This window comes from Phocoena sinus, chromosome 1 (genome assembly GCF_008692025.1).
Source record: "Phocoena sinus isolate mPhoSin1 chromosome 1, mPhoSin1.pri, whole genome shotgun sequence".
NCBI lineage: Eukaryota > Metazoa > Chordata > Mammalia > Artiodactyla > Phocoenidae > Phocoena > Phocoena sinus.
Genome location: NC_045763.1, coordinates 122,384,394 through 122,409,288, shown reverse-complemented (window position 1 = coordinate 122,409,288; position 24,895 = coordinate 122,384,394). Strand labels below are relative to the sequence as shown.

Genomic DNA, 24,895 nt, shown 5'->3' with positions numbered 1-24,895 from the left:
TTTCCCCACAGATACTTTGCTCCCCTTAGAATGTCCCCGTAGCTGACTTCCAGCGCAGTGTTATTCCGAGCTCGCCTCCTGGGGGTCAGATCCCACCCAGTCGCTACCAGGAGCCTGATTCAAGCTCTGGCCTTGGATCCTCGGCATCTGCATCTGTGAACAGCTTTCAAACTGAAACGGTGAACGGGGTTTTGAGGCCAACGGAAGTTGGGAACTTGCGGGAGCCCTGGGTGACCAAGAAGGGGTTTGAGTAGCTCGGAGCTGCAGGGTCCCGCAGCCACGCGCGGCAAATAGCTTCTTGGCCTTTCCGGCTGCCCGGGTGAGGTTTGCGGTGCTTTTATCACTCGCAGTGGTTGGAGAGCGTCCAGGGAACCAGCGTGCCGGCGCCGCGGTCCAGGTGGCGTGGAGATCTCTGCGAAGGCGCAGCGGGGGCTCGGGGCCGCGGGCGGCACTGGGGCCAGCGCTCCCGGAGGTAGCGATTACACGTGGAGGGGAGGAAACTTTGCGTGCCCGGGAGGTTGCAGCGGCCGAGGGGCGCACCCGGCGGTGGCCGCGAGGTTGGGCTGCTCAGCCAGGCTGGGAAGCGAGCACCACGGGCCCTCCACGGGACGCGCTCCCAGCCCCCTCCCTGCGCACCCCACCCCCTTCCCTCCGCCGAGCACGCAGCGCCGCGGCCCCTGTCAGAAGCGACCGGATCCGCCCCAGCCAAGCAGGGCCCGACTCGCACCCAGGACCGTGGGCCTCCGCCTTCCCTCTAGCCTGGGAGAAGCATCGGGCCCTCCCCTCCTCCCGAGGAGCGACGCGGGCGGGCAGGACGTCCCGAGAAGGCCGGCCGCCCGCGGCCACGTCCCGGCCCGGCCCGGGCGCGCCGAGGAGCGGAGCCAGGGGCCGGCGCTCGCTCCGGCTCCCTCCCGGGCGCGCCGGAGCCGGGGGCGGCCGCTCTGGCTGCAGCCTCGAGGGCCTACGCCTCCCCCGGCCGAAGCTTCCCGCGGCGCTCGGCAACTTCATTCGGCTCCTGCCACCGGGAGCGAGCTCACCCATCAGGTAAGGAAGGCTGCCTGTTCCTAGGCTCCAGCTCGGGCGGGCGTGTTTCTGAAAGTTGATTTGAAATGCATCCAAGAGTGAGCAGGGCCAGCCGCGGCTCCTCCCCGAGGCGACTTCTTTGCTCCTGCAGACATTCCCGGCACCGGCCGACCGGCGGGAGGACCTCCCCGCGCGCCCAGCACGCCCGCTCCTGCGCGCCCCCAGCAGATGCCAGTGCCCTGAGTCCGGGAGCTGGCGGGACGCTCTCCGGGTCGCTTACTCTGCCCCTCCTCGGTCGGGGCAGGTGAGGGACGCAACGCGGCCGGTCTGGGCGCGGGCTATAGACCTCGTAGTTCCGCGTGCCTGGGCCGGGCCCCGCGAGGGAAAACACCCACTCTTTTTAATCTCCATCTTACCCCAGTAGTTGGGTTCCCGCAGAGGCGTCCCTAGGGCCCCCACTAGTATAGGTTGGGGCGGAGTCGGACTCGGGATGGGAAACCTGGGCTGGGGACCGGGTGGAGGGGGTTGGGGGGCAGGGGAAGGAGAAACGCAGTTGGGGGGCGGAGGCCTAAGTACTTAACGCGTTGACTTCGAGTGAAATCAGATCAGTCAGAGCAGTTCGCTGTGACTCGTTTCTCTCCTCCCACCCCACATTTCTCTTGGCTGGACTCTACCCTCCCAGCTCATTCTGGTCACCCTGGACACTCCCTCCGTCTTTTCCCAAGAGTGCGGCGGCTACGGGCGCCGCGTCCCAGAGGGCACAGACGCCTAAAGCGTCGTCTCCTCTCCTCTACAGGTCCTCCCGGCCCGGCCCGAACATGCTGGACGGCCTGAAGATGGAGGAGAACTTCCAAAGCGCCATTGAGACGTCGGCCTCCTTCTCCTCGCTGCTGGGTGAGTATTCAGGCCATGCGCCTGGGCGCACCGTCTTTCCGCCAGGCCCCAGCTCTGGAGCCCAGCTTGCTTGGACCCGGTCGGCAATAGGGGAGCTAGCGGCCCGCTTCATGCACTCAGCTGAGCCCACTCCCTGTCTAGCCGTCAGTCTCTGTGGGTCCTTCCTACCCTTAACCGACAAGCCACCCCAGGCCTCACGCATCGGGCACGGAACTCCCCAGAGCCGCGAGGGGCGGGCGAGATTGCTTGCAGGCGTTTGAGTGGCAAATGATTAAAAATACCCAGGACTGGATTTTTAATCACAGAGCTGATCGACGTCTCGTAAATGCCGCCGTCTTCTCTGAGGCTTAAGGATGAGCACACAAACCCCAGTCACGGAGCACCCAAGTTCGAGGCGGCATCTCGCCTCCACCAACTCCAGCCCCAATCTCAGCCTCAAGCACCGCGGAGAGGCTTTTCCGGGCCGGTGGGCAGCGCAGCGCGGGGATTAGCCCGCGCGGCAGGGCCTTTGCCTCGGCTTTAATTAACTGGAGCCGGATCTCGGGTCCGGCGTGTCGCCCTCCCTCCCGGGTCTCCCCAATCTCTTCGCAGCGACCACGGAGGAGCGGCGAACCCAGGGCCTCGACCCACACGCGGGTCTAACCGAGCTGAGGCCAGGGATTCCCACCCTCCACCCCGCACCCCGCCCTCGATGCTTTTCAAGTTTGGTGAATGGGTGTTTTAAAATTTTTTAGCGGGAGGGGTTTTCGTTTTGTCAGTTAAACCTCTTGCCTCTTTCCCTAACTCGGAACCGCTAGAGCGGGGTGGAGGCGGAGGATGAGGCTGTTCGGCTAGAGAAACCAGACTGAGGGAGGAATCCCCCCCCCAACTCCCCAGATGAAACGAAATCGCGTGCACCGCGTTCCCCTTTTTCAACCGCCCTTTCGGAAACTTACCGACTCCATACAGCCTCGGAAGATCTAGGGCGTCAGAGCTGGCCAAGACCTGGCGCAGGGCGCGCTCGAACTTCTTGAGTTCAGCGGGCGTCGCGGCTCGCCCGGTACTCCCTGCCCGGCCCACGTCCGCTCTCTGCGCCCGGCTCGTGGCCCTAGACGCCGAGACAGGGCAGAAAGAATAGGGAATATTTTAAAGATCTCGCTACTTCTAGTCCTCCCTGCCTGAGCGCCAAGGGGACCGGCCCCGCTCCTGAAACGGTGGCTGCGTCTCCTGAGGGGAAGGCCACCGAGTAGCAGAGAAACTGGGAAGGGTCAGGCCCTTTGGGACACCACGCGCAAAGGTATTGTTACCCGGGGGAACAGGCCTTCTTTAAATAGCTGTGAAACGTGCCGGCATAGCGACAAAGGTGGCTGAGCATCCCACTACCCTCAAAAAAAAAAAAAAAAAAAAAAAAACCGCCCCCCCGCACCCGCAAACTAAAGGGACAAAAGTGACACAAGTGCAAGGGTTGGGACAGAGAGGAGTCCCTTTCGCGCTGAGTCGCTTTGGGTGCGGTTTCGCCCTCACGCGTGGCTGCTGAGCTCGCCTGATTCCCGGAATCCTGGCCGGACACTCCGCGGCGTCTCCGAATCCTGCTTCTTCCGTGTTTTTTGTTTTCTTCCCTCCATTTTGATGCTTCTTAATTATGAAAAAAACCCATCTGTAATTTGCGCTCCAGCTAGCAGTTTGGGGTTCATTGGTTTGAACAATACTTAGTTTGCTTAGGGCGAGAACGGTATTTTTCTGCACGCACGGGACTTTTTAGGAAGCAAAGAAAATGTAAAGTTTTCCTTCAAAAAATAGAACAGAATTGCGTTTTAGCAAAAGACAAAACCAAACAACAAAGTAGAAATTTCTTTTTACACACTCTCAGTTTTAATAATAGACAATAGAGACAAGCATAGTGAGTGATTTAGTGATTACGTGATAAACCTGGGAGCACAAATTTATTTGCAGGCCGATTTTACAGGATGTGCGCACGTTTGCGCGCATACCAGGGTAGGTTTGATAATTAAAGGCCACTTATTATTGATTTCTGCCCCCTCCCCTGGTAGAACTGAAACCGTCCCACATAGTCCCTGTTTATTAGAAATGCCATTTGGTTTGATTTTGCTCTGCTCTCCAAATCTAAGCTTGGATGTTTTGCAGGGGGTTTCCCAGGGTGGGAGGACGCGGGGGTAAATCCGTGGGTGTGGAGTGATCCGTAGCTGGTCCGGGCCGGGTTTGGCCGGGATGCTGGGCCGGCTCGGCTCACGGGCGGACGTCTGTTGCTGCTGTAGGCAGAGCGGTGAGCCCCAAGTCTGTCTGCGAGGGCTGTCAACGGGTCATCTCGGACAGGTTTCTGCTGCGGCTCAACGACAGCTTCTGGCATGAGCAGTGCGTGCAGTGTACCTCCTGCAAAGAGCCCCTGGAGACCACCTGCTTCTACCGGGACAAGAAGCTCTACTGCAAGTATGACTACGAGAAGTAAGTGCCCGCGCCTCGGAGCGCGTCCCACACACTGGATCAGCGGGCGAGGGAGACTTTCTCCTTCTTCACCCCCTCATATGCTTCTGGAAGGAGCAAGATGCACCCAAGAGCCCAGATACGCAGGTGCCCATTTATCCGCATCCTCTACGCTCCCCAGGGCGGCAGAGGGACTGCGCGGGTGCACGCAACCACGGCCCAGGCCCCGCAGAAGCCCAAGGGATGGCTCCCGTTGTGGTCTGCTCGCCCAATTTTCCCGACCTGGCCATTCCCCGAGGACACTCCTTTGTGGGTACTCCCACCCCATCAACGTTGTTTCTCCCCTCCCTGCTTCACGGGGGTGCCCTTGGGGACGGCCAGTGGCCCACCTCTGCTCGCCGGCTCCCCCTCTACCTTACCCACCTGTCTGCGCCACCCACGCGCTTATGCGCAGAGCTGAGGTGGTCCTGATTCCATAGCTTGGGTCCCCTGTGCTCCTACCTCGCTTGGCTTTGTCCACTGGGGTCCCCGACAGACTGGGCTCGGAAACACCGCTGCTGCCCCTCTGAGCTCCGCGGCAGCGCACACCCCTTTTGCTTTTTCTCTCACTGTATTCTCCCCAGCCCCTTCCCCGTTGTCTGCAAAACCCTCGGGCCTTAGGAGCAGTAAGGCCAGGTCCTCCATCCTCCGCCTCCTCCCTAATTCCCATGTGGGCATGCGTTTCTGCCACGCCGCAGGTTCAGTTCCCTCCCGTCGACGCGAACGTTCTGGTGTGTTTTGAGGAGACCTAGGAGACAGGTATTTAAGAAAGTGGATTATTTCGATTCTAGATCTCCATAATGTCTAAAGCCTGGACGAGGCTGGGGAGTGGGAGTTTGAAGGACTTCCTGGTTCCGGCCAGGCAGGCCCGGAGTTGCTTAGTAGAGCTGAGCTGGGGGGTAGGCTGGGGTGGGGGTGGGGGTGGGGGTGGGGGGACTGCCTTTCCTGGTCAAAATAGTTCAGCAACGGGGACACTGACTTCACTGAGTTGTGCGGGGTATTGAAGCAAAGAAAAGTGGCTGAAACGGAGGCCTCTGTTTTTGTACCCGAGGACTGGATAAGTGACGGAGTGCTCTCGGGGCATGGGCAGGAGAATTCTGCATTTGTCACTGGTGAATGAAAGGGACAGCACTATATGAGGATAATCAAGGGAGGGTTAGTGTTCCTGAAAAGCAGTTCCTATCATGTTATTAAAAACACACCATGAAAGGAGGTGTCCAGGAGAAGTCTCAATATAACAGAAAGCTCTGGGAGAGAACAGAAATATCTTCTTGTCTGATTTGCCTGGGCTCTGAGGTTTACTACAGACTGACAAAGCAATCAGATCCAGTGACCACACACACAAAAATTCTTTCTACTGCTCAAACTCCTTTGCTATAGCAAGCTTGAATTTTACCCCCATGTGGATAGAGTACTGGGCATTTTGTTTTGTTTTGAAAAGATCATTTTACACTTTTCAGCACACAAAAAAATAGGTGTTTGATTTTTGATGCGTTGGGCAATACAGAAATATACAAAGAAGTGAAAATGCATCACCATTACCCAAAGTGGTGATTACGGTTTCAATTTTTTAAAAAAGAAGATGTGGTCGTATCTGTTCTTGATTGTTCAGTGCTCTAGTGTCTGAGCGAAAAGTGCCGTTTTTAGGTAATTAAGCAGATTTTGTGCACACAACTTCAAGTACCACCTTTGGATAAAGCTTCTGGTTGATTGCTCTTTTTTTCTTTCTTTTTTCTTTTTTTCCCCTGTTGCTTTTCGTCTGAAGGTTTTGGGATTGTGTAGTCCCAATCTTTATCTTTGTGCTTATAGATGACTGAAATGTCCACATCCTTCAGGCACAACACTGGCAAATTCAAAAGTATGGGAGCTTAGGAAAGGATTTGGGTGGTGAATTTCTATTGTTTGTGAAAAAAAAAAAATCACGAATCAAAGAAGGCTTAAGGGTCAACACAGCTGTCTGGCCAGTCAAATCTTCTTTAAGGAAGTCAGGCTGTGTCAAGAGGAGAAGAAACAGTTGTTGTAAAGTACTTAACACAACAATGTCCCCTCCATTTCAGCCTCCCAGGTTTGGAGCGGTTTGGGCTTATTAGCCCACTAGGGTCAGTTCTCCCCGCACAAAGCTATTTCTGCAAAGGGAAAATTGCAGGGATCAACTTGCCAGCTGTTGGCCAGAACCAAGCAGATTTTACAGAGTAGTGTGAGCTACATTGTTTGGAGAGGTGTTGATGCTACAGTGAGGGTTTTTAATTTTGATTTTAACATATATTTTGGAAACACAGATGGCCAAAATGGAGTTGCTTGTCTCTTTAGTTCACTGTCAGCACTTGTCTGTGCCCAGAGCCTCCACTGTTTTTTTCTGATTAATTTTATTCCGTTTTTCTCTCCTCTGTCCCCCATCCCAATCCCGTTCTTCTTTAACCAAGCAGGGCTGTAATATATTTAATAATCTTAATGGCATTCTTCTGCGTGGTAGTTGCTATAAGAGAAGAGAGCGTGGTTTGTTTGTTTGTTTGTTTTAAAATTAGGCTCAAGACAAATTCCTTTATTCAACAAGCTCTTGGAGCTTCTACAGGCAAGGCACTAGGCTAGGGGATAGGAGGATACTGAGAAAAAGTCTTGGAGCCTGCCTTCAGGAGGCTTATATTATAGCCTAGCACTTTTTCCATCTATATTATCCTAACTATTGAATATTTCTTGAAAACCTCTACTGAGACTGCAGGACTAAGTATTGAATAGAAACTGTCTGGAATGACCAGAAATTTATCCTCCAGGAGGATGCAATTCAATTTTAGATAATAGTCATGAAACAGTCACAGAGAGCACATTTCCTCTTTAACAAATACATTTGTAAAAATAATTTTTGCTTTCTTTCTTTGGATCTTTTTAAAAATTTGAGGCCCAGCCAAGGCAAGTGGAAAGGAAATTAAGATGGAAGTTAAAGTGATCGGACAATGGTGGTGGTAAATGATGGAACAGTTCATCGAAAATGAATATTCAGGCGGTGCCCCTGTCTCCAAAATTCACGGAGTTCAAATGCTGTTTTTACACATCAAAATAAAAGAACATATAGCTAATGCACAGTCTTCAGTGAAGTTCATAAACATAATATTAACCGAGTGGGCTTATCCTATTTATGTTAGCCATTTGTATGTGCATTTCTGGCCATTGAGCACTGTTGCATTTGAATTTATTAGCTGCCTATTCGTGGTGTCAGGCAGCCAGTTAAAAAGTGAAAATTCTACTCTGTCAACTAGTCGTTGCACCTTCTTGATGTCAAACACCATATTTGTCTAATTTTAAAGAATTGAATTGACAGTGGCATCTTAGGCGTACAGCCATTCGTTTGAAGACTTCAGGGTATTTTGTTAAATATTTGTCTCATACACTGTGACACTCTTAGGAATAGTTTGTCTCCTCAGCATCCAAAACAAATAAGCATTTAAGGCTGGAGTGCGGAAAACTGATTTATGAATGTCCAGAAATTAAGAACTGGAGGTGACCTTTATTGTTCGTGACGTGCCGTCAAAGAAAAATAAGTAGTTCGGTGGGATGGTACATGCACAGAATTGATGAAGGGGCATCATGTCACGTAAAACATCAGGATGCTGTAGGTGTGGGTATTCAGACGTTGGACTCAGCTGTCTTCGGTGTTCCCGAAAGTTAGCAGACAGCCAAAGTATTTTCCAGCCTGGGGAGCTTCTACTTACATAACTCTTGTTCCCTATTTAACTGAGTCCTCTAGGATCTGGTTAGTTTGGAGTTTTCCCTGAATTTGTTCCAAACAAATACTGCAGTTGGACTTACGTTGGAGAAAGAAGAGGCTGCTGAATAACAGGAATGTGGTAATACAATAGATAATTAAGCCTTCTGGAAGGGATCCCACATTTAAATCAAGTTTATATTGTTTCTTTCATGTGCCTGGCGGCTCTGTGTGTCAGGCGGGGCCCTCTCGCCTCACATATGAAGTTTATCATTACCCCTTAGATTGTTCTGGACATCCTAGGAGCAGTGTGGGATAGTACTGCTGTCATCAGGGCTGCTCTTATAACATCATAACTCCCCACATGTCAGCAAAGGGCAGGCCTTGGGAAACCGTCTCTCAGAGGGCCAGTCCGTGTTTTTCTCCCCTTTCTTTTAGAGCAGACCAGTTTTTCTGAAGGAAGGGACTCCAGTGAAGCAAAGTACATATCCCTCACTTAGAGCTTTCTCTGTCTTTTTCTTTCGACCTGGTGATTGGCAGCCCCGAGGAGAGAATGGCTGAGGTAATGATTTCTTTTAGGATCAGTAATGAACTAATACTGCATTTTATCAAGGTAGTGTAGGCTGTATGTGTAGGGAGGAGGGTTAGTTTGGTTTTATTACTGTGACATTACTTGGAGATCAAAATTGGGCATCAGTTCCTCATAAAAGAAGCCCACAGATGAAATTACAGAGGCAGTTGTTAGATTTTTACTCTATCTTTTGTTGGCCTCACTCCTGGCATAATAAAAGTTAGGAATATAAAAATCAAACACAGCTAGGTAATAAATTGATGTCTGCATTAAATTGCAGGGGGGCTTAGCTTGGGATAAGCACCATCCATGGGCTGTGGCTGTGTTTGTGCAGGCTGACTTATCTCTTTTTTTATTTAGAGGGTGATTGGAAACACTCCTTGTTCAGAGGTGTGTTTTCTCTTTTTATATGTATTGGTCCGTAGGTAGGACTTTCTGAATCTCAGACTTAAAATGTTGAAATAAAATTAGAGAGCAGGAGTAGATGTTAATAGTATTCTGGGGATTAGATATGAACATTGCCTTTCAGAGTAGACTTGTGGGATTCTTTTGATCCTTAACGTAAATGGAGCACATTAAAAAAGTTATTTATCCAATCCAGTTTTACATTTTGTAGAGTTCTGGGATTTTGTCATCCACCTGGCTAAGGAGTTGCTTTTGCTGTTCAGATTTCAGTGACAAGAGCTTTTCTGATAGTTCATTGTTTGTCTTGCTTTTTGGTTTCATTTTTCTTATTTATAACTTTTGTGTGACCTAAAATACTGTTACTGATTTTTGAGAGCCCTCTTTATTGTTGTGTTTTAATTCTGGGAAGGTTTTTTTAGAATTAACGAGTAGGTACTGTTTCTCTAATGAGAACAATTCCATTCATTAAATTATCAGCTAATTAATTTTTATGGTCAAAGAAATTATTTGGGTCCTACTGTTCAGAAGTGAGAAAATAGACAAGGGTTTAAAATACTCATTATATTGCCGGGAATTTATTAAAGCTTCTTAAATTGATATACAAAATGTCATTGTTGCTTTATATCAAGATCGAAGATTCAACCCATATTGAATCACGTTAATTTGATTGTTAAATATAGTTGTACAATACTGGGAAATGAACTATGGGGGGAAAAGTGCAATCACATCCACTATAGAAAGGTTTAAAAGTAATTTCCGCCTTAACTATGAAATCTTAGCTTTACTTTAATGCTTTGCAATTTTTCTTTTTATACCTTTCTAACTTGGAAATTTAAATGCCCATATCTTCAGATGGGAGTTCTTGGTAAGCCACTTGCAGGGTGGGGTATGGAGGATTGGGGGCTGTATGGGGTGGGCAGTGCCACCCCTCACCTCACCCTGCACAGAAGCAGAAAGGGTCCTATGTGGGAGAACCCTGTCCAGTTTCCAGCATGCCTGAGGCTTCCCCCTAGGAATGAATGCCCTGTATGTTTTTCTGAAAGTTTCTTAGCAATGTGTAGATCAGCGTTGCCAGCAGCCTTTTCAGATTCAGTTTGGGGAAGCTGGTAATTTTAGGAACAAAATGTAGAAAAGGTCTGGAGAAAAGAGGCCCTTTTCTCCTTTGTGCCTGTTTTCTGGAACCCACAGAAAAACTTGGTACGCCTCTCGATTTACATTTTCTCCTTCGTCTCCTTGACTAGTGCGATGTGGGACAGTTTAGTCAATTTATGACAATTAGAATTAGTTATGTTATCATTGACCAACGTCAGCCGCAGCTTTGTGTCTCTTTGTCGTATATTAAATGAAACCCAGCCAACTGTCTTGCTGAAATGAAGCAAACACCTTCCAAATGTCAAATTGTTATTTTAGTCAAGCACAATTATCTGTCTCTATATTTTTAACCAAGATGAAATTAATAAAATTGCTGTGGCCCTGGCATTAATTAGCAGGAGGATTAGAGCTATATCAGCTAAAAAGGAGGTGTAAACACTATAATCTTGCTGCATGTTTGTTTTCACACTACTGAAAATAAATAAAATGAGACTTAGGATAGGGATTAAGTTTCTTTTGGCATTAGACAGCAGATGCAATTGGAATGCAGCAGAAACAGTGAAGTATTAGTGAAGACATTATCAGAGAAATAAAACTGTGGCCCAACACTGGTTTCCTACCAATTTCTGGTAGACTGGGTCCCATTGCAAACAGCCCCATCTGGGCAGTTAAAAGAGGATTTTTAAAACCTACTTCCGTGCTGTACTTTTCAGTCGCGAACCAAGGCAACCAGATCATCTGTAGAGCTTGTCACCTGGCTGCCGTGCTCGGGTTCGCTAGAATTTAATGGAACCCTTGCCAGATCCCCCATTATTGCACCATAATGTCATAACAACTAAAAATACAAAATGGACCGTGCTTCTCTTAGTCCTTAGCTGAAGTCACATGAAAGAGTTTGGTCTCTTCTAGCCTTTCAAGATTCCAGTTGGGGGATCCTATTTTTGGATAACAGTAAATATGTCTGGCTTTTCAGACTCTCTAGGCCTCCAGTGGCTTTCTACCCTGATGGATTTGTATTTTATCATCATTACCCTATAATGGACAGACCCTGGTAGGTATCTGGCCACTGTGGATCGGACGGCCTTGTCTCATGGGCCAGTTAAACTCTTCATATTAAAAAAAGATCTTTGACATCCAGCAGTGCTAGGAATGGGCCACACGCCATATCTGACTTCACATCTAGCCCCATCCCATTCTGCCTCCCCCTCACTCCCCTATGTCCTGTAGAATTCTACTAACTTGACTCTTGCAAGCACGTGATATTACTTAACACCAGCTCATCAACTGCCTCATGTCTCCCCCATGCCAAGTTTATGGACTGTTGGTCCTCTTTTAATTTTTCTCACTTGGAGGAGACAGATTCATCTTTTAGAGACACAGCATAATGGTCCACCCAGTTGTGGAGCAGAGCTCAGCTACAATACCCGGTGAGGGGCATTAAAACACTCAGGTTTGCATGATCCCATGACCACACTCTTTGGGTGACCAACTGGGGCCCCTGGACATATTTCTGAGTGTGCCTGGCACCTTCATGGATGCTGGGTCATGTTTTTCAGTGGGTCGGAGAAGTGCCTGAGTCTGATGTTGTCACCAGTAAACCAGGACGAGGAGTCGTTTGGTGAGAAGCCTGGCTAGCGCTCTGATAGCGTGTACTCACTCTCAACTTTTTTTGCTGCTTCTTTGGGTGTCACACTTCTCCAACCTGGAAAGACCCATCCTTTATCTCTTGAGCACCAGGGTCTGCTGCTGCAGTGAGAAGGGATCTCTGGAGCAGCCTCCTCTCCTAGTTCCATGTGGCCCCTTCAGTTACACGGTAGCCACTCCTCGACTCACAATTCTCTTGCCTGCTCCCTGTCAAGCCTCAGGAACTTTTAAAAGGATTTTTCAAAACAAAACAAAACAAAACACCCCCTCCTGAACTCCAGATTAGCCTCTTAAGCTCATTAAAGTTCCTTTAAATACCAAAATGTTGGGCTCCTGGGGACTCTCCCCCCAAACCATATTTTCATTCTTAACATGTTGTCATCATTTGGTGTGCAGCAGATTAGGGCCAGCTCCCTCTGGGCCCATAAACAGTCCCCTCTCTCTCTGTAGGAGGGTCCAAATATGTCTTTGTTTGAGTACTCAACAGCCTAAACCTGAGTGGAAGCTGATGCCGGCTTGGCCTGGGGCCCCCAGCTCCAGGGTAGAGAAGGGGTTGATGTCACTGGGGACAGGGTGGGGCCCGGAAAAGGGAATGGGCAGGTGAGTGGACAAAGTGTGGCTCATACAGTTTTCAGGAGCTTGGTAGTCATTGAGCCCTCTCCCAGTCGCCGTGGAGACCCAGTGATGGGCGAGATTTAAAGGATTGTCCTTGCCCTAGAGAGTCAGCATGGCTTTGGGATCCCTTTTAGCTAGGACCCAACAGAAACACTAGAGCCCAGTTTCTGTTCAGCTGCCATGCATTGCTGGTCATCATCGTCCAGAGGTGGATTTTTACAGCTACACCTGCCTTTTGCCTGATGCTCTCTCTTTTATTGCAGCCTCTTTTCCAAAGGGCCTCCTTAATACGTCCCACCCCGGTCTCTGTCATTTCAGGCTTCCTTCCTTAAAGCTGGCTCTTGGGGAGAGCTTTCTGGTTTTGACAGTGGAACAAATCCTTTTTAACATAACCATCGAGAGTTTCCTCCCCTGCTGCTTGCTCCCCCTCCCCCTCCTCACATTGTAGCAGGGATTCCTGTTGTGCACGTATTCCCCAGTACCACGCGCAGTGATGGATACCGTCTTCACAGGGATAAGGGCTCAGCTCTTCAGAGACATAAGCCATGCCATGCTAGTGCCTCATGGGCGGCACCATGAAGTAGACACTGGAAATCCAAAGGGGAAGAACATCCCAGGAGACCCTTCCCTGCGTGTCTTTGGCGGGAGTGTTGCTTGGTTTCTGCAACTATCTTTCCCCCTGGGGCTCTATGCACCTGGAAGCCCCGAGTTCAACCACAGCATGGGTTTTCCAGCCCCATTTTCAGAATCTCAGCTCAGCCTTGCCTTCTTGCGTGTCTTATGCTCAGAACCTATCTTATGACCTTTTAACTTTCAAATTATGCTGTGTGCAGGCTAGAGCCTGCTCTCCGCTAGCTGTCAAAATGGAGAGGATGTTATGAAATAATTCACATTGGGATGGACTGTGATATCCTTCCAAAGATACTTTTTAACTGGAAGGGTGTTCAGTCAAATTATTTTCTTTGTGTTCTGTTATTGGTTGGGTTCTTCTATTTTAAAAGTCCACGTCCAGAGATGGAAGGGGTTGGACAGGTGGATATGAATGGTTTGGGCACTCCACAGCTCTCTGCATTACTGGGAAAATAATATGAAACACATGTCCTACTGTCAAGAGATATCCAAGCCACAATTTCCTCATCTATACAAAGGAATAGAATAATAACAGCCTCATAGGGTTATTGTGAGGATTACATAAGGTAATGAACTTGAAAAGCCTTTTGGTAAAATGTGGAGAACTATACAGGCTTGGGTATTATTATTGTTGGTTTTTTAATATGAGTAAAAGAATACATATTCTTAGAAGCTGTGTACAATAACACAGTCTAGTGGTTAAGAGCATAAACTCTGGAGCCAGAGTGTCTGGGACCAAATCCTTGCTCTGCTGCTCACTAGCTGTGTTACCTTGGGTGAAGGTCATGCTTTCTCTGTGCCTGTTTCCTCTCTCTAAAATGGGGATAAGAATAGTATCAACCTCAGAAACTTCCAGTTATAACATACATAAGTACTAGGGGTATAATACACAATATGATAAATATAATTAACAGTGCTGTATGTCATATATGAACGTTATTAAGAGAGTAAATCCTAAGAATCCTCGTCACAAGGAAAAATATTTTTTTCCTATTTATAAAAAGTTTGTATCTATATGAAATGACGGATATTCATTAAACTTACTGTGGTAATCGTTTCATGATGTATGTAAGTCAAGTCATTATGTTGTACACCTTAAACTTATGCAGTGCTATATGTTAATTATATCTCAATAAAACTAGAATAAAAAAATTGTACTAACCAACCTCATAGGATCATTTTGGCTTAATATTTTTAAAGCATGCAGATCAACGATTGACTCATAGAAAATGCCATCAAAGGATGTGTTGAAAAAAAATGTATCTTTTTGAATCTTCAGAGAACCTTCACAGATGTTATCTTTATTGGACATTACAACAATTTAAAAAGTTAGATAAGGAGAGGTTTTCTTTTTTTTTTTTTTTTTCCCCTTGCATTTTGTAGCTGAGAGAGAAGCTGGGATGCTATCCGAAGCCTCTGACTCCTGGTCCAATGGCCTTTCCACTAAATCACACCATCTGCTCCTTGAATTCTGTCTGGTGTTCACACCCCAGTGAGATCACAATTCTCAGTCTGTCCTATTCAACTAGCTCTTGGAAAACAAGTCCCCACCTGCTAGATACTTGAGCTTTCCGGCAGCCTTCCGACGGTCAGCTGTTTATATATTCTGTGGTTTTAAAGGAAGTTTTCTGGATTTGGGGAATGCCTGAGTGAGTGAGTGTGTGTGTGTGTGTGTGTGTGTGTGTGTGTGTGCGCGAAAGCTGCTAGCGTACACTCATCACTCCTGTTTATCAAACTCCTCCGCAAGCGCAAAGCTGTCCTACCCATCCCTCCTATCCCATCCCATCTGCATTGGTCTCCACTGTCTGCCAGCATCGCTGTTCTTCCACACCAGAAGAATGACACAAAGGGAGACAAGCATCCGTTTACCTCCTCTCCAGCTCCCAGAGTTTGCTATTGGTGACTTTTGTTCTGGGAGCCTGTCTGCACATTTGGCAGCAGAACTGTTAACTATCAGATCTGGAGCCTTCTAGGCATACTTCCATTGGGACTAGCCAGCAGCTGTCCATCCATTCCTCAGATAACCCCTTTCCAAGTTTTCTTCTGAACTGTGCTGTATTTTCAAACAAGCCTCAGCCTCAGCTAGGAAAGATCCCACTGTGCCCCCGTGTGAGGCTGATTTCCCAAACTATTCGCTCCCTCTTGTTTATTACTTGGCCTGGCTGTATCGAAAAAGGGATAATGGAATCTTGGGTTTTGAGGAAATTAAGTATTCCTGTATTGTATTATTTCTCTCACCACTGCCGACACTTGGTTCCCTTAAAGGTAGGTCCAGTCAATTTTAGAGAGATGAAATGTACATTTGAATTTAATCTCTGTAAACTGACGTTTAATGAAACTAGAGATTTCAGGTAATACACCAGCAATTGGAATGCACTTTACCTAGTTGTATGTGCATTTCTCAAATTTAGAACTAAATGGAATCTTATAAACAGTTGGTTCATTAATTAAATTACTCATGCATTCCTTTAATCATCAGACTTATTAAATTCCTGTATGTGACAGATATGTAAAAATGAATAAAACAAAGCACTGATGTATTAACAGTCTAGCAGAGATTGCTTAGAGACATAAATTAAACAGAGGCTTGAAAGAAGAGTAAACTTGTTTTAAGAGAGGCATGGCCACTGGGACTGAGTACCAGCTTGTCTAAATCCCTTGGTTCCCTATTGCTATGTGCTATTCATTATCTTTATAGTGCTTATCATAATTTGAAGTACATATTTATTTGTTGGTTTGCTATCTGTCTGTGTCACAAGATCATAAGCTCAGTGAGGACAGGGACCTTCCTCTTTCTGTTTTTTTTTTTGTTGTTGCGGTACGCGGGCCTCTCACTGTTGTGGCCTCTCCCACTGCGGAGCCCAGGCTCCGGATGCGCAGGCTCAGCGGCCATGGCTCACGGGCCCAGCCGCTCCACGGCATGTGGGATCTTCCCGGACCGGGGCACGAACCCGTGTCCCCTGCATCGGCAGGCGGACTCTCAACCACTGCGCCACCAGGGAAGCCCCCTCGCTTTGTTTTTTAACTCCTGTATCTCCAGCATCTTGCATGGTTCTCGACAGATAATAGGCATTAGACATGTTGGCTGAATGGATAAATGCATCAATGAATGACTTGCTTGGGGTTGTTGAAAAGGCTTCATGGAAGAGGTGATATGTTAATTGGCTCTTGGAGCGTGAATGGGAATGTGAACCATTCAGGTGGAGATGTCCAGGAGGCAGTTGTAAAAGAAGATCTAGAAACTATCCTGGACAAGAAGCTTTAGGATATGTTATCATATAAATATGAGGAGTGCCCAAGGGGATCCTACACAGAGTGAGAAGAGGCTCAAGGGTGTAGCTTTGGGGAGCCCTGGGAGAAGCTGTGATGAAATGGCACGGATGCAGGAGAAAATGCCAGGGTGAGTGGGCTTCTGGAGGACAGGGCAGAGGTGGGGAATTTTAAAATGTAGGGCCACCTATTTGCTCTTGGAATTGGCAGTTAGTCAGTGGTAACCTTATCAAGAATAGCTTTGTCAGAAGCTTGGAGGGATCAGGACAGCATTTTAATGGGTTTTACAGTAAAAGAAAGAAGAAATGGAGTGATATGGCCAACTTTTTTGAGAAGATGGGTAGTGGAAGAAAGATGGGAGGGAAAACAGTACCTGGGGTAGAGGTAGAATAAAGGGAAGATGTTTTAGGATGGGGTAGTTTTGAGGCTATATGATGGCTAAGGTGAGTTTTGCCAGGAAAGGAAAGTGGCTGAGGATCTGGGAGAGAGAGGGGCCTCCAGTTCATAGAGGAGAGGCTTGGGGAGGGTCAGGGATACATCTAGGGTACATGTTGAACTCCTGCTTTGGTCTTTCCTAACCATTCATTCCCTTTGTTCTTTTGTGCATTTCTCTGTGGATTAGCCAGAGCTGATCATCACTGAACAGAGGCCAGCAGAAGGTGGGTCCATTTCCCAACTCTCCTCAGGATCTCTTGTAAGGTGGCTACTGCAGCTTCCCACGTAGCTTCTTTCTCGAGGTCACTCTGGTTCATGGGCGGGGGGGTGACAGCAGAGTGGGGCTGCAAGCTTGAGTCCTTCTTCAGATCCAGTTGTCTTGGTGTAAAACTTACTTATCATCTTCCTGTTTCTGCTCCTCGTTCGTGAAGATCTCTATTTGCTTACAGCATAGTCCAAGGTATACAGTATGCGGCTGATTCCCCAGGACACGTGTTCACATCTCCCCAGGCCAGGAACTAGTCAGTTGTGCTTGGCAACTAGACCATCCATACACCTGTCCATTGATAGGCTTTTGCTTCCCGTGATTCTCAGGAGAACATTCAAGAGAGGGGAGTCCGGGATGGGGACACCATCCTCCTTATTGACCAGACCACAGTGGCTTGGTCTCTTAACCCACTATCGCTCTGTTTTACAGTCTTATTCATATGGTTGGTTCGTATATTTACTTTCCCAGACTGGAGGCTAGAGTGACCTATAGTGGAGAACCGTGGGTTTTCAGAATCCTTGAGCTTCAGTAATTCCTTTGCCTCTGCTTTATCTGGGTGGGCCCGGGCAAATCATTTAACCTCCTTGAGATTCTCCCATTAGCCTCAGTGCCTTTACCTCGAGCTCTCTGAGGTCTGGAGCCTGATGTGTACAGTGGGGGAATGGGAATGTTTTTGACAAGGAGCGGGAGAGCGGTGTATGGTTGGGTGGGAATCCTTCCTTAGGTCTAGGGCTGTCGTATCTGTGTGACCCTAGGAGAGGAAAGGTGACAGGGTCATAAGGGGCCCGGCCACCTAACTTAGAAGGAAATTAAACTGAAATTGGTGCTATCAAGGAAGCTGAGTATTTTCCAGTGGCTCTGCCTCTGTAGCCAGTAAATTCAGTGGAAAATATATCATTCAGTGATGTGTTATCTGATATCATAGACACCCAGCCGATTCATGGGATGAATTTTTCTGCTTGTCACCTGGCTGTAAGAGCTCCATTTAGACCGAGCTCAGTAGTGCTGGAAGGGAGAATTGGGTGGAGACTGTAATACAAACTGCAATACTTCGAGACGTATTCATTTTCAGTTTCCCTCTTGACAGTGAAAGGGCAAGGGCCAAACGGAATGTACTCTTTTAAATGGCAACATGGACACAGTGGGATTGCTGGAAAGCCGTTAGTAGCCAAACCTAGTGAATATCAGCTCAGGTAAACGCTCTTCATCACTGGCCCCTTTTCTCCAACTCAATTATTAAGGGAGTTCCCCAACGAACTCCTTTAAAATTTTAACGATGTATGTACGGTATTGCAGAGGTTGAACTGTCACGATGAGGTGATTTCAGCTTTACCCTGACGTTGCTGGTTAATTAGAGAGGAAAGAAGGTTCTGAAGCTCGTATTACCTGTAACGTGGTAAGACCCACCATCAATAAAGTCACATGCCATGGAATCCAGGGAGCTCATATTCCTGCCTTTTTACCAGATTGAGCTAATTCTGGGGACAAGATGGAGGGAGAATATGTCCTGTCTGTGGCCCTCCAATTGTTTGTGGCTTTCGTCCAGATAGCACTTATTCTTAGAATTGAATAGTGTTTTTAGGAGAAGCTAATGGAGAGATTTGTATCCAGGGCCTTGGTTTGATGTTGTAATTGTGCCTAGGAGGTCGGTCAGTCCTCAACAGCCACCTGTAGCCTTCTTGAACATGAAGCATGTGCTCTGAGTTGCTCTTTTTGGGGGTAGTAACACAAACACACGCAGACCGTATTCTGTCCCTTTGTGTAACTGAGGACGTACATAAGTGGGATCACTGGGCAAGGTCAGAGTTGTAACTTGTGGCCAGATAACTGAGTCAATGTCTCTTGGTTTCCATGGAGACCCAACCCATGTCTTCAGACTTACCAGCACCAAGGGATAAGTAAATGAGCTAATCAGCCACAACCAAGCTTAAAATCCAGGGACATCCGTACACAGTGAGTGATCTGCATATGCAGGTCTGTAATGGGGAGTACAGCTGGGGGTGAGGATGGTGTGGTACAGTGGCTGGCACTTCCCAGGTTGGTGGCTTCTGTCTTACGTGGCACGTCTCCATGTACCTCACTGAGAGCCTAACTGAGGGATCATTCAGCATTTAGGAGTCCTGTATTTCAAGGGTCATTTCTAATTTTAAAACCCTATTTGATATCGGATATCCTGGGGCTTTTTTAAAAGCCCATTTCTTATTTGGCTTTTTAAAAGTGGGAATTCAGATTATTATCATTTTTCATGTAAGGTCAGTTTTCCCTTCTAAAAGGTGACCCCGACTTGACTCGGTTTCTTTTCTCTTTGCTTTGAATTTACCGTTTAATTAAGGAGATTGATATATTCAGGGTAAGATTTAGGATTGTGGCCCATCCCTCAGTTTTGGTCAGCCTGAAAGTAAATTTTAACTTTCATTTACTTTACTTATTCAGCTAATATTTGTTGAACACCTGCTGTGGGCATTGTTATAGGCACTTGGGGTAGAGCAGTGAACAATAAGAGAATTCCTGACTTTACGGAGCTTACCTTCTAGAGGGGAGGAAAGACAATAAACAAACAAATAAAATATGCCTCCCCCCAGATCTCCCCAAGTTTGACTCCTTCATGTGTTTACTCAGATATCCAGGTATTTAATATTACAACCCACCCTGACACTCTTCATTCTCCTGTAACTTCTATATATCTCCTTTTTCCAGCTGCTAATCACCTTCTAGGTTACACTGTAATATATTTCTTTATTATGCCAATATATTGTTCCCCCCATTAGACTCTAAGCCCATGAGAACAGTGATACAGGTTTTGCCTCATTTAATAAAACACTTTGCTTTATTGTGCTCCGCAGAGATTGTGTTTTTTTACAAATTGGTTTGTGGCAACCCTGCATCGAGCAAGTCTGTTCGTGCCATTTTTCCAACAGCATTTGCTCACTTTGTGTCTCTGTGTCACATTTTGGTAATTCTGTGATATTTCAAACTTTTCCGCTAATTTTAGATTTGTCACGGTGATCTGTAATCAGTGATCTCTGATGTTACTATTGCAAAAAGATTACGACTCACTGAAGGCTCAGACAATGGTTAGGGTTTTTTAGCAATAACGTATTTTTAAATTAAGGTATGCACATTTTTTTAGACATAATGCTATTTGCACACTTAATAGACTACAGTATAGTGTATACGTAACCTATATATGTACTGGGAAGCCAAAAAATTTGTGTGACTCACTCTGTTGTGCCAATCGCTTTACTGTGGTGGTCTGGAACTGAACCTGCAATATCTCTGAGGTGTGTCTGTATTTATTTTGTTCACTGATGAGAGCCTGGAACACAGTTTTGTTTACTAGTCTGATGCCTGGAACATAATAGGTACCCAGTGATCGTTGTGGAAGGCTTGGAGTAATTTGATTCATCAGTAAAGCTGTCTTAGACCCGTGGTGGACAAAAGTGAAGGCAAGAGGATGATTCCAAGATATTCCACCTGAGCCGAGTACCTTTACTGAGATGGCCAAGAGGTGAGGAGAGCAGGGGAGAGGCAACAGTTGGGGAGGCCAGACTTTTCTTGTGTGTGGACAAGATAACACATCTACTTCTTAGCTCCATTATTTTATTCCTTAAAAACCTACATAGAAACCAAAAAGGAGGGGGAAATGTAAAGGAGGTGAGTGAAAAACCCAGCAGTGTTGATGTTTGGAAACCCTATTTGGAATAGAGGTTTTTAAACCCAGGTTTTGCGTCAGAATATTCATGAATCCCTTGCCTTATTTTCCCAGGAGAGAGAGAAAGAGAGAGAGAGAGAGAGAGAGAGAGAGAGAGAGAGAGAGAGAGAGAGAGAGAGAGTGTGTGTGTCTGTGTGTGTCTGTTTCTGGGGTTTTCCATCAGATCCTGGAATCTTCTTGTGGTCCCCAAATGGTTAAGAGTTAGTAATCTGGAAGAAAAGGAAAGTTTTAGGCAGATTCTCACACGGAGATTGCAGCATCTTAAGAATGGGAGGCAGAAAGACCCCCTGCTTCCCCACACAGACAAGGGTTCAAATCCCAGCTCTGTTACTTGGCAAATTAACCTCTGAGAAGTCTTCCCCTTTATTGCTAAAAGGCAGAAACTATCTCTTTACCTATGTTATAGGGATTAAAAATTATGCATGTCTATCCAGCATCTAGTAAAGATCCTCACTAGATGGCAGCTAATTATACTAATAATTTACTCACTAATGTTTAGCACTGCCAGCCAATTGTAGATTGTGCCGCAGTTTTATTCTGAAACCAGTGGTTTGTTTCTTTCATTACTTTTAAACCTCAGCATTACTTTTCTAAGATTCTCAGTGGATATACCTAATATTTTAAAAAGACATAAAGGCAAGACGGATTGCCTTGTGAAGTAAAAACACACATCAGATTTCAGAAGGAAAAATCAAGAGCAAGAAGTACTTGGTTTGAGAACAGGAGCTTTAAAACAGATAAAATCTACTTACCCTTGTTGGTTCATATGAACTGACTGATAAACTTAAGCTGCAGGCATCCAGTATTTATTTGTTACATTAATCCTAAACTGAAAGATAATTAGCAAATTTGTTAAGTAGGCTTATGTTTACTCTTCCTTGCCAACAATTATGATCATTTGTTGGCAACTGAAGGTTGAACTGAGTTCTACGGACTTGATTACAGCTGTCAGGAGGAAATAATGCATTTGAATTTCACAAACCTGTGAACTTTCCAGGTCTGGTATGATATTTAACAGAGGCTCAGTCTCTTTCAGAAGGTACCTGTAATGACAAGACTTACCAACTTATTGATCATCCTTTTGAAATGAGGCCATAGAATAAACCGTAATTAATCAGTTTGCTAATAGTAATTTTGTGAATGGGCATATACGCCAATTTTCAAATGCATCTATGGCACTAATTATGCATATGCTGTGTGTTTTAGCTTTTATGAGAGAGTCCAAAATCTTTGAATTTGTATTTTATTTAAAACATCCCATATGATTTCTCTCAACCTTTCTAATATTTACTTGGAATCTACCATGCAAAACTAGTGACACTGGACTTTGAGAGCCTGAAAGAGAGAAAAGCCTAGAGAGTCTGTGAAAACAGACACTATATCATGTGATCATCACCACAGTCTCATTTGAGATGAGGAAATTGAGGCTCAAAGAGGCTAAATGATGGTCCCAGTGTTACATGGGTTCTGAGCCGTGTAGATGGGAAGCAGGCTCAGGCTTTCTAATGGCAAGTCCAGTGCTCTTTGCCATGTCACAGCTGCTTTGTCTGTGTGGCAAAGCCCTGGAGATGCTGCCTATTCTAATCATCAGGCTGTGTGGAAAGGTCATGCCAATTTCTTCTGTGAAGATTTAAATTCAAGCAGTTCTGGGACAGTTCTGTTGCTGAGCAGACAGGTTTAAGCTGCTCTCCGAGAATAAGTGAAGTGATTTTTCTGGACACAGTAACGCAAAAATTCCGTCTGATTACCTGACACAGTGAGCATCGATTGAGAAACAAAACCAGCAATGATGCTGTGTTAACTTGGAAAATTGTCCTTTCCATCATTTCTTCTGGGTTTGGGTGCGTGTATAGATTTGAACTTTATGTATCCTGAGTGTAAAAAAAATTATATGTATTATATATGAACTTATGTATATATGCATATATACTTATACATGTGGAATCATTGGATTTTAGAGATGGAAGGTACTTCATAGGTCATGGATAGTATAATAGTTAAGGAAAGAAGATTTCCTGATTTTTAATCTTTGTTTTTAAAGTACCACTCCTGTGGACAGCATTTAGCTGAGTCTTGCTTTTTTATCCATTCTGATAATCTCTTTCTTTTGATTGAATTGTTTAGTCCACTAGCATTTAATGTAATTATTGATATAGTTGGATTTCAGTCTACCATTTTGCTATTATTATTACTTACTTTCTATTTATGCACTCTGTGTTTTGTTCTCCATTTCTCCTTTCGTGCTTTCTTTTGGTTAATGGAATCTTTTTTTTAGAATTTCATTTTTATTTACTTAGTGGCTTTTTAATTATACCTCCTTAGATTATTATTAACTTTTTCTTGGTGGCTGCTCCCAGGATTACAGTATGCATACATAACTATTCACGATGTCCTTAGAGTTAATATTGTACCAGTGCACATAACATGTAAGAATCTTTGAACTGCTGTATACATCTATTTACTCTTTTACCCTGTTCTTTTTTGCTATAGTTGTTAGTCTGTTTCATTTTTTTCTTTCTGTTTGTCAGATTGGATAACTTCTACTTACCTATATTTAAGTTCATTAACACTTTCTTCGTCATCTCCAATCTGCTGTTAGGCCAATCCAGTGAATTTTTATTTCAGATAGTGTACTTTTTAGTTCTAGAGCTGCTCTGCCCAGTACAGTAGCCACTAGCAACATGTGACTATTTAAATCTAATTCATTAAAATTAAATACAGTTTAAAAATTTAGTTCTTCGGTTGCAGTAGTCACGTTGTAAGAACTCAATGGCCACATGTAGGTAGTGACACATGGTTTTGGACAGAAAAGATATAAAACATTTCTATTATTACAGAAAGTTGCATTGGACAATGCTGTTAAAAATCTCCATTTGATTCTTTTTTATAGTTTGAATTTCTGTGATGTTAGTTCCTATCTTTTCATTCTCTTTAAGCATATTTTTCTTTATGTCCTTGATCATAGTTATAATACATGCTTTAAAATCCCTATGAGCTAATTCTAAAATCTGGATCATTTTGGGGGTGATCTCTGTTGATTTTCTTTTCTCTTGAGTATGGGTCATATTAATAATTTTATATTGTATCCTGGACATGATACATTATAGATAACCTGAATCCTTATGTTCCCTCAAAGAGTATTTGTATTTTATTTTAAGAAATTTCCAGTTGGTAGTTAACTTGGATCAACTCAAACTGTAAACTCTGTCTTCCCTTTGGTGGGCCACACATGGAATCTCAGTTCAGTTCTCTGATCCTTAATTGGCAACTTGGAGTCTACCCAGCACACATGGGGTTCAGGGACCAGCTAGAGATTTGGGGCTCCCCCTCTCTGGGTAGTTCCAGGTTTCTTTTCTCGCTTTTAGCTGCTGTGGTTGCCCTAAATTCTGTCCTTTGGTCCTGTTGGCCAGTAAGACTGCGGCTTTTTCATCTGAGTTTCTGAGTCACTCTGTGTGACTAAAAGCTGTAAAAACAGGAAAATTACCCAGTTCTAGTCAATTCCTCCATGCACTGATTCCTCTTCAATGTCTGCCTGCTTTGGGTCTTCATCTGGTATCTTCACATAGTTGTTTCCTATATTTTGCCTAGAGTTCCTAGTTATCTGTGGGAGAGCTGGTTTGATGGGATCTACTTAGTCATTGCTGAAGAGGAACCTTATTTCTGATCTTGAATCAGCCACTTACCATATGACCTTGTTACTTACTACCTTTTATGCTTCAGTTCTCTTGTTTGTAAAATGGGAATAATGCTACCTACTTTGTAAGATGAAATAAGTGCAGTAAGGGCACTTAGAGTTATTTCTGGCATAGAGACATTGCTCCGTGTTAGCTGCTGTTAATATTACGAGTCCCGCCTTCTCATTTAGCATCTGTGGAAATCATATAGCTGAGCGGTGACAGAGACAGCACTGGAGCCCTAATCTCCAGCTGGGCTGCACATACACTCCATGTACATACACAAGAAATATAGCAGTCTTAAAGATAAGTTATCATTTGCCCATCAGTAACATTTTTAATTATTCAGTGTGTTATAACTCTATAAATTATTTTGTTTCCATGGGAACGACTTTTTTGGAGAGGTGTTTCCATGGGAATGATTCTTTTGAGGGGTGGGTGAAAGGCCAGTCTGACAGATCCTAGTACTAAGAGCCTTTTCTGTTAGACTCCACAAAAAATT

The 24,895-nt window shown here is 45.5% G+C and overlaps 1 protein-coding gene across 2 annotated transcripts in view; it reads left to right on the top strand.

Annotated features, from left to right (window-relative positions):
* Positions 1 to 688: 688 nt before the first annotated feature.
* The window catches only part of LMX1A (LIM homeobox transcription factor 1 alpha), a 152,274-nt gene continuing 128,067 nt past the window's right edge, over positions 689 to 24,895 (top strand). The window contains exons 1-3 of one of the 2 annotated variants that reach the window (XM_032645111.1): positions 689 to 1,044; positions 1,820 to 1,917; positions 4,173 to 4,359. In XM_032645111.1, coding sequence (XP_032501002.1) covers positions 1,842 to 1,917; positions 4,173 to 4,359 — 263 coding nt within the window. In that variant the 5' untranslated portion in view covers positions 689 to 1,044; positions 1,820 to 1,841. Of the gene's footprint in view, positions 1,045 to 1,167; positions 1,328 to 1,819; positions 1,918 to 4,172; positions 4,360 to 24,895 lie in introns of those variants that run through there. The other variant, XM_032645101.1, reaches the window with a different exon arrangement.